Raw genomic sequence first — 9,721 nt, 5'->3', positions numbered from 1 at the left:
TTTCCCCCTCACGTTTCCCACCATTTTCCCCCCTCACGTTTCCCTTTTTCCCCCCTCACGTTTCCCTTTTCCCCCCTCAAGTTTCCCGCCCTTTTCCCCCCTCACACTTCCTGCCCTTTCCCCCCTCAAATTTGGGGCGGGGGGTCCCATGCCCAGAAGGTGTTGGGGGGTGTCAGGACCCCCCAAAACCCCCCCATAATGAGGATCCCCCACTCTATGGTAAACCCCCCCCCCAGTGACACACAGCGCCCCCTGGCGGCCGGGAGGTTTTATTACCCCATAAATTGGGGGTGGGGGTCCCATCCCCGGGGTTGGGGGGTGTCAGGACCCCCCCAAAATCCCATTAATAGGTGGTAGGGGGTCTCATGCGCGGGGTAGAGGAGGTCTGGACCCCCCAAAACCCCCCTCCAAAGGCGGATTCCCCACTCTATGGTAAACCCCCCAATGACACACAGCGCCCGCCTGGCGGCCGGGAGGTTTTATTACCCCATAAATTGGGGTGGGGGGTCCCACCCCCGGGGTCGGGGGGTGTCAGGACCCCCCAAAACCCCCCGGGGCCCCACAGAAGGAGGGTCCCAGCCCCATGACAGCGCAGTCGGCGCTGGCCATGGGGCAGCGGCCGCAGCGACAGCCCAGGGCCACCGGCACGGTGACAGCGGGGTCGGTGCCGGGGGGGCAGCCCCCCAAAATCCAGCGCTCGTAGCGAACCCCCGAGTAGGTGCAGGCGGCCTGGCGGGGGGGGCCCAGGGGGGCTGCGGTAAACCGGCTCCTGGAGGGGGGGAGACACCTGGATAATGTCCTAAAGACCCCCGAATAATCCCCTAAAACACACCCTAATAATGCCCTAAAGACCCCCGAATAATCCCCTAAAACACACCCTAATAATGCCCTAAAGACCCCCGAATAATCCCCTAATACAGACACCAATAATGGCCTAAAGACCCCCCCAATCATGCCCTAATACGGACACCAATAATGGCCTAAAGACCCCCCCAATAATGCCCTGAAGACCCCCAAATAATGCCCTAAAGACCCCCAAATAATGCCCTAAAGACCCCCGAATAATGCCCCTAATACACACCCCAATAATCCCCTAAAGACCCCCAAATAATGCCCTAATACAGACACCAATAATGCCCTAAAGACATTTGAATAATGCCCTAATACACACCCAAATAATGCCCTATAAACCCCCAAATAATGCCCTGAAGCCCCCCGAATAATGCCCTAAAGACCCCCAAATAATCCCCTAATACAGACACCAATAATGGCCTAAAGACCCCCAAATAATCCCCTAATACACATCCCAATAATGCCCTAAAGACCCCCAAATAATGCCCTATAGACCCCTGAATAATCCCCTAAAACAGACACCAATAATGGCCTAAAGACCCCCGAATGATGCCCTAAAACACACCCCAAAAATGCCCTAAAGACCCCCGAATAATCCTCTAATACAGACACCCATAATCCCCTAAAGACCCCCAAGTAATGCCCTATAGACCCCCAAATAATCCCCTAATACAGACACCAATAATGCCCTAAAGACCCCGAAATTATGCCCATAAAACAAACCCCAATAATGCCCTAAAGACCCCCGAATAATGCCCTAAATATCCCCGAATAATCCCCTAAAGACCCCCATAATCCCCTAATAAAGGCCCCTAAATAATGCCCTAAAGACCCCCGAATAATGCCCTGAAGACCCCCAAATAATCCCCTAAAACAGACACCAATAATGGCCTAAAGACCCCCGAATCATGCCCTAATACACACCCCAATAATGTCCTAAAGACCCCCAAATAATACCCAAAACCAGACAAAAAATAATCCCCTAAAGACCCCCAAAAATGCCCTAAAGACCCCCGAATCATGCCCTAATACACAGCCCAATAATGCCCTAAAGACCCCCAAATAATACCCTAAAACAGACAAAAAAATAATCCCCTAAAACTCCCTAAATAATGCCCTAAAGACCCCAAATAATGCCCTAAAGACCCCCAAATAATCCCCTAATACAGACACCAATAATCCCCTAATACACACCCCGATAATCCTCTAAAGATCCAAATAATCCCCTAAAACACACAAAAAATAATCTCCTAAAGACCCCCAAATAATCCTCTAAAACAGACACCAATAATGCCTTCCCTAAAGACCCCCGAAAAATGCCCTAAAGACCCCCAAAAAACCCAAAACCACCAAATCCCTCCAACCCCCCAAATTCACAATTCCCCCCAAACCCCCCCAAAATCCGCCAAATCCCAACCAAATTCCCCCAAACTCCACCCAAAATCCTCCCCAACCCCCCCCGAACCCCCCCAAATCACCCCCAAAATCCCCTCAACCCCCCCAAAGCCCCCGAACCCCCCCAAGCCCCCCTCAAATTTCCCCAAAACCCCCCCAAAGCCCCCCAAATCCCTTCAAATCCCTTCAAAACGCCCCCAATTCCCCCCCGAATCCCCCCAAAACCCCTCAATCCCCCAAAACCCCCCCAAATCCCCCACCAAACTCCCCCGAACCCCCTCCCAAATCCCCCCCCAAACCCCTCAAATCCCGTCCAAACTCCCCCCAACCCTCCCCGAACCCCCCCCAAATCCCCCCAAATCTCCCCAAAATCTCCCCAAAACCCCTCAAACCCCTCCAAACCCCCTCCAACTCCCCCAAAACCCCCCCAAATCCTCCCAAGGCTCCCTCAAATCCCCTCAAAATCCCCCCAATCCTCCCGAACCCCCCCCAAATCCCCCCAAAATCCCCCCAAGACGCCCCAAAATCCCCACAAATCCCCCAAAATCCCCCCCAAGACCCCCCAAAATCCCCTCAACCCCCCCGAAATCCCCTCAAAACCCCTTAATTCCCCCCCACCACCCCAAATCCCATCCAAACTTCCCCAACCCCCCCCCAAATCCCCCCAAAATTCCCCCAAAACCCCTCCAAATCCCCCCCCAAATCCCCCCAAACCCCCTCAAATCCCCATCAAAATCACCCCAAAACCCCTCAAACCCCCCCGAACCCTCCCCCAAATCCCCCCCAAATCCCCCCAAACCCCCTCAAATCCCCATCAAAATCACCCCAAAACCCCTCAAACCCCCCCGAACCCTCCCCCAAATCCCCCCCAAATCCCCCCAAACCCCCCCAAAATCCCCCCAAATCCCCCCCAACCTCCCCCCAAATCCCCCCAAATCCCCCCCAAACCCCCCCCAAAACCCCCCCAAATCCCCCAAACCCCCACCAAACTCCCCATCAAAATCCCCCCAAAACCCCCCCAAACCCCCCCCAAACCCCCCCAAAACCCCCCCAAATCCCCCAAAACCCCCTCAAAACTCCCCCCAAACCCCCCCGAACCCCCCCGCAGCCCCCCGTACCCGCGTGCGGCAGAAGCCCCCGCAGGCGGTGGCGGTGACAGCGCGGCACTGGGGACACTCGTCCTTCTCCAGCGCCACCGTCACGTTCACGGGCCGGCACGGGGGGCGGCCGGGACCCCCCCCCCAGCACCAGCGGGACCCCCCCCAGCAGCGAGACCCCTCCCCCGGGCAGCGAGAGCCCCCCGGGCAGGGGCTCAGCGCGGCCGCGGGGTCCCCGCGGGTCCCCAAAGCCCCCGGGGTCGCCGCCAGCGCCACCAGGAGCAGGAGCTGGGGGGGCAGGGGGGCCCTGAGGAATTGGGGAGGGGTCCCCCGCCCAGGAGTTGGGGTCTCAAGGCACCACCACCCCATAATTGGGGGTCCCGACCCATAAACTGGGGGCTCAGGGCTCCCCCCGCCCATAAATTGGGTTCCCCCCCCCCTCATAATTTGGGTTTTAATGGGCGCCCCTCCCCATAATTGGGGGTCCCCATGGCCCCCATCCCATAATTTGGGGGTCCCACCCATAACTGGGGGTCTCCATGGCCACCTCACCCCACAATTTGGGGGTCCCACCCTATATTTGGGGGTCCTCATGGCCCCCTACCCCATAATTTGGGGTCCCCGACCCAGGAATTGGGGTCTCAAGGCCCCCCCACCCCATAATTGGGGGTTCCCCGCCCGTAATTTTGGGTTTAATGGGCGCCCCCCTCCCCACAATTTCGGGTCCCCACCCCATAATTGGGGGTCCCCATGGCCCCCACCCCATAATTTAGGGTCCCCGACCCATAACTGGGGGTCCCATGGCCACCTCACCCCATAATTTGGGGGTCCCACCCCATAAATTGGGGGTCCCATGGCCCCCCCACCCAATATTTGGGGGTCCCACCCCCTAAATTGGGGGTCCCAAGGCCCCCCCACCCCATCATTGGGCGTTCCCTGCCCATAATTTGGGGTTTAATGGGCGCCCCCTCCCCATAATTTCGGGTCCCGCCCCATAATTTGGGGGTCCCCCCGCCCATAATTGGGGGTCCCATGGCCCCCCCCACCCCATAATTTGGGGTCCCCACCCAATAGCTGGGATCCCTCCGCCCCCAAATTTGGGGGGTCCCATGGCCCCCCCCGCCCCATAATTTGGGGGTCCCCATACGCCCCCCCCCCCCAAAATTTGGGCTCCCCTGCCCCCTCCCCATAATTCGGGGTCCCCCTCCCCAACATTTGGGGTCCCCCCCCTCACCTGCGCCCCCCCCATGGCTCAGCGGCTCCCTCTTTTTTGGGGTGGGGGGGGGAGGGGTCTCCCCTTTATCCCCCCCCCAAGGCTGTGCGGGGGTGGGGGGAGGGGCACAACCCCCCTCCCCCTCCCCAAATTGTCCTTGGCCCCCCCCCTTTTTTTAAGGGGGGGGGGGAAGATTTGGGGGTTCCCCTCCCCCCCCAATCAAGGCTGGGCTATCCCAGAATCCCCCGCGGCGCCTCTTGACCCTCCCCCCCCCTCCCCCCCCCCCCCCCCACTCCCCTCCCCCACTCCCCTCCCCCCCCCCCGGCTATTTTAGCTCCCAGCGTCCAATTTCTACCCCTCCCCCCCTCTAAAAAAAAATCCTTTAAATTTGGGGTCACCCCCCTGCCCAAAATTTGGGACCCCCACCCCAAATTATACCCTCCCCCCCCCCCCCAAAAAAAGGAAAAATATTTAAAAAATGGGTCAAAATTTTTATTTTTTTGTGATTTTTTTTTTTGGGGGGGGTGTTGCTTCCCTAAATGCGGCCCCACCTTGAAATATCGGGTGTGACCCCCCCCTAAATGCGGACCCCCCCCTCAAATTTTGGTGACCCCCCAGAAATGTGACCCCCCCCAAATGCCAAAAAAAACTAAAAATGGGTGAAAATCCTGAATTTTTGGGGTTTTCTTCCCCAATTTCTCCTCCGCCCCCCCCCCCAAAGTGACCCCCTATAAATGTGACCCCCCCAAATGTGACCCCCTCCCAAAATTTGGGGTGACCCCTCCCCAAAATGTGAAACTCCCCCCCAAAATGTGACCCTGAAATGTGAAATCCCCCCCAAAATGGGTGAAAATCCTGAATTTTGGGGTTTTCTTCCCAAATTTCCCCTCTGACCCCCCCCAAAATGACCCCCCCATAAATGTGACCCCCCCAAATGTGACCCCCTCCCAAAATTTGGGGTGACCCCTCCCCAAAATGTGAAACCCCCCCCGAAATGTGACCCTGAAATGTGAAATCCCCCCAAAAAATGGGTGAAAATCCTGAATTTTGGGGTTTCTCTCCCCAATTTCCCTCCTAAATTTGGGTCTGCCCCCCAAATTTGGGGTCACCCCCCCCAAATGAGGACCCCCCCCAAATGTGACCCCCCCCCAGATTTGAGGACCCCCCAAATGTGGAAAAAAACCCTAAAAATGGCTCCAAATTTTGGATTTTTTTGGGAATTTTCTGCCCAGTTTTGCTCCTCCCCTCCCCCACCCCGCGGCTATTTTGGGGTGTCCGGGGGGGGGGGGGGGAGGGGCGCAGCTGCTGCGGTCACTCCGTGGTCACTCAGCGCCGGTCACTGCCAGCGGTCACTCCGTGGTCACTCCGTGGTTTCTCCGTGGTCACTCTGTGGTCACTCTGTGGTCACTCAGCCGGTCACTCCACGGTCACTCAGCGCCGGTCACTCCGTGGTCTCTCCGTGGTCACTCAGCGGTCACTCCGTGGTCACTCAGTGGTCACAGCACCGGTCACTGCCAGCGGTCACTCAGCACCGGTCACTCCGTGGTCACTCCGGACTGGTCACTCTGTGGTCACTCAGCACTGGTCACTTCCGTGGTTTCTCCGTGGTCACTCCGTGGTTTCTCCGTGGTCACTCAGCACCGGTCACTGCCAGCGGTCACTCTGTGGTCACTCTGGACTAGTCATTCAGCGGTCACTCTGTGGTCACTCCGTGGTTTCTCCGTGGTCACTCCTAGTGGTCACTCAGCTCCGGTCACTCTGTGGTTTCTCCGTGGTCACTCAGCGCTGGTCACTCTGCGGTCACTCGGTGGTCACTCAGCACCGGTCACTCCGTGGTCTCTCCGTGGTCACTCCGTGGGCTCTCCCAGTGGTCACTCAGCGCCGGTCACTCTGCGGTCACTCCCAGAGGTCACTCAGCACTGGTCACTCCGTGATTTCTCCGTGGTTTCTCCGTGGTCACTCCCAGTGGTCACTCAGCTCTGGTCACTCCGCGGTCACTCCCAGGGGTCACTCGGCACCGGTCACTCCGTGGTTTCTCCGTGGTCACTCAGCGGTCTCTCCATGGTCACTCATTGATCACTCAGTGGTCACTCAGCGGTCACTCAGCAGTCACTCCGTGGTCACTCCAGGTAACTCCAGGTCACTCAGCGGTCATTCAGCGGTCACTCACTGGTCACTCGGCGATCACTCGGCGGTCACTCAGCGGTGTCTCATTGATCACTCGGCGGTCACTCATTGATCACCCAGCAGTCACCCGGCGGTCACTCAGCAGTCTCCCATTGATCACTCAGCGGTCACCCAGCGGTCACTCTGTGATAACTCAGCGGTCACTCGGCAGTCACTTGGCGGTCGTTCAGTGGTCTCTCTGTGGTCACTCAGCGGTCACTCAGCGGTCACTCTGTGATGACTCAGCGGTCACCCAGCAGTCACTGACTGGTCACTCAGCGGTCACTCATTGATCACTCAGCGGTCACTCCGTGGTCACTCTGTGATAACCCAGTGGTCACTCAGCGGTCACTCATTGATCACCTCAGCGGTCACTCTGTAGTTTCTCCGTGGTCACTCAGCGGTCACTCAGCGGTCACTCAGCGGTCACTCGGCGGTCACTCATTGATCACTCAGCGGTCACTCTCTAGTTTCTCTGTGGCCACTCAGCGGTCACCCAGCGGTCACTCGGCGGTCACTCACTGGTCACTCATTGATCACTAAGGGTCACTCACTGGTCACTGACTGGTCACTCACTGGTCACTGACTGGTCACTCAGGGGTCACTCACTGGTCACCCAGCGGTCACTCGGCGGTCACTCGGCGGTCACTCGGGCGGTCACTCATTGATCACTAAGGGTCACTCACTGGTCACTGACTGGTCACTCAGGGGTCACTCAGGGGTCACTCAGCGGTCACTCCGATGCCCCGCCCGTGGCTGGCGCGGCTCCTGCTGGGGCTGCTGCTGCTCCGGGGGGGGGGCGGGCTCGGGGGCAGGGGACCCCCAGGGCCTTCATCTTCATCATCATCATCCTCAGAGTGAGGAAGGCTCCCCCGGTGACCCCCACCACCATCATCATCCTCAGGGGGATGAAGGCTCCCACATAGACCATCATCATCATCATCATCATCATCATCACCAGCAGGATGAAGGCTCCCACATAGACCATCATCATCCTCATCATCAGAGGGATGAAGGCTCCCATGGTGACCTCATTCACCATCATCATCCTCAGAGGGATGAAGGCTCCCATGTAGACCATCATCATCCTCATCCTCTGAGAGATGAAGGCTCCCCTGGAGACCCCCACCACCATCATCATCCTCAGGGGGATGAAGGCTCCCATGGAGACCCCCACCACCATCATCATCCTCAGAGGGATGAAGGCTCTCCCAGTGATCCCCGCCACCATCATCATCATCACGGAGGGGATGAAGGCTCCCATGGAGACCCCCACCACCATCATCATCATCATGGAGGGGAGGAAGGCCGGACACCCCCCCGCGGAGGGGAGGATGAGGAGGGGCGAGGGGAGGAAGGGCAGAGCCTTCATCATCCTCATCACCATCATCATCACCACCAGAGTGATGAAGGCTCCCCTGGAGACCACCACCATCATCCTCAGAGGGACGAAGGCTCCCCTGGAGACCACCATCATCATCCTCACCAGGGCGAGGAAGGCCGCGGAGGCCGTGAGGATGAGGAGGGTGGCGGCGACGAAGGCGAGGATGAGGAGGATGAAGGCCACGGGCGCCGTCGCCATGGCGATGAAGGCCGCGAGGGGGAGGAAGGCCACCACGATGACGATGATGATGATGAAGGCCGTCACCACGGCGACGATGAAGGCCACGGGGATGATGAAGGCCGCCACGACGATGATGAGGAGGAGGATGAAGGCCACCCACCCCCCCCCCAGCTCCGAGGAGGAAGGTGAAGATGAAGATGACGATGATGAAGATGAGGAAGATGAAGGCGGCGGCGACAGCTCCGAGGAGGAAGAGGAGGGTGATGATGATGAAGGTGGGATTTTTTTGGGGGGGGGGATTTTTTTTTTGGGGGGGGGGTCCCCGGAGTTTGGGGTGACCCCCCCGACCCCTCCCCGAAATGCAGGGAGTGAGGAAGAGGAGGAGGAGGAGGAGGAGGAGGGCGAGGCCGAAGGGCGGTACCGGCCCGGCTCCATCTGCCGCTACTGCAGCTACTGCAAGGTGGGGAGGGGGCTCGGGGGGGGCTTTGGGGGGATTTGGGGGGAATTTTGGGGGAATTTGGGGAAATTTGGGGAAATTTGGGGGGAATTTTGGGGGAATTTTGGGGGGATTTGGGGAAATATGGGGGATTTTGGGGGAATTTTGGGGGATTTTGGGGGGATTTGGGGCGATTTGGGGGGAATTTTGGGGGGAATTTTGGGGGATTGGGGGGGCTTGGGGGGATTTTGGGGGAAATTTGGGGGGATTTTGGGCAAATTTGGGGGAATTTGGGGAAATATGGGGGATTTTGGGGGATTTGGGGCGATTTGGGGGGAATTTCAGGGGATTGGGGGGAAATTTAGGGGGATTTTTTGGGGGTCCTGGGGAGGATTTTGGGGGGGATTTTGGGAGGTTTGGGGGGAATTTTGGGGGGATTTTGGGGGGGGTTTGGGAAGGTTTGAGATGATTTTGGGGGGTCTTGGGGGGATTTTTGGGAGATTTTTGGGTGATTTTGGGCGGGTTTTGGGATGATTTTGGGGGGTGTCTTGGGGGTTTTGGGGGGGATTTTGGGAATTTGGGGGATTTAGGAGATTTTGGGGGGGTTTTTTGGGGGCTTTGCACCCCCCTGACCCCCCCGCGCCCCCTCCCCAGCATTGCCGGCTCTGCTCCCGCTGTCCCTGCACCGAGGGGGACCCCGGGGACCCCTGTCCCCCCTGCCAGGTGACCCCAAATCCCCCCCAAAATCCCCCCAAAATCCCCCCAAATCCCCAAAACCTCCTAAAAATCCCCAAAATCCCCCCAAATCCCCCCTAAACCAGCCCAAAATCTCCCCCCAAACCGCCTAAAAATCCTCCAACCCCCCCCCAAAATCCCCCCAAAGTGCCCCCCCAAAAAAAACCTAAATCCCCCAATCCCCCAAAATCTCCCCAAATACCCCCGAGACCCCCTAAAATCCCCCAAGCTCCCCCCAAAATCACCCCCAAACCCACCCAAAA

The 9,721-nt window shown here is 58.3% G+C and overlaps 1 protein-coding gene across 1 annotated transcript; it reads right to left on the bottom strand.

The window, feature by feature from the left end:
* Positions 1-471: 471 nt before the first annotated feature.
* On the bottom strand, positions 472-4,593 carry LOC135292097 (lutropin subunit beta-like). The gene is given in 4 exon segments (XM_064406334.1): positions 472-732; positions 734-769; positions 3,366-3,632; positions 4,579-4,593. Coding segments are annotated over 4 exon segments (519 nt in total). The 3' UTR covers positions 472-531.
* Positions 4,594-9,721: the final 5,128 nt, after the last annotated feature.

The sequence above is a fragment of the Passer domesticus genome, unplaced genomic scaffold, assembly GCF_036417665.1.
Source record: "Passer domesticus isolate bPasDom1 unplaced genomic scaffold, bPasDom1.hap1 HAP1_SCAFFOLD_200, whole genome shotgun sequence".
NCBI classification, from domain to species: Eukaryota; Metazoa; Chordata; class Aves; order Passeriformes; family Passeridae; genus Passer; species Passer domesticus.
The sequence above is the reverse complement of the archived record's forward strand: the minus strand, read 5'-3'. Positions and strand labels throughout refer to the sequence as shown.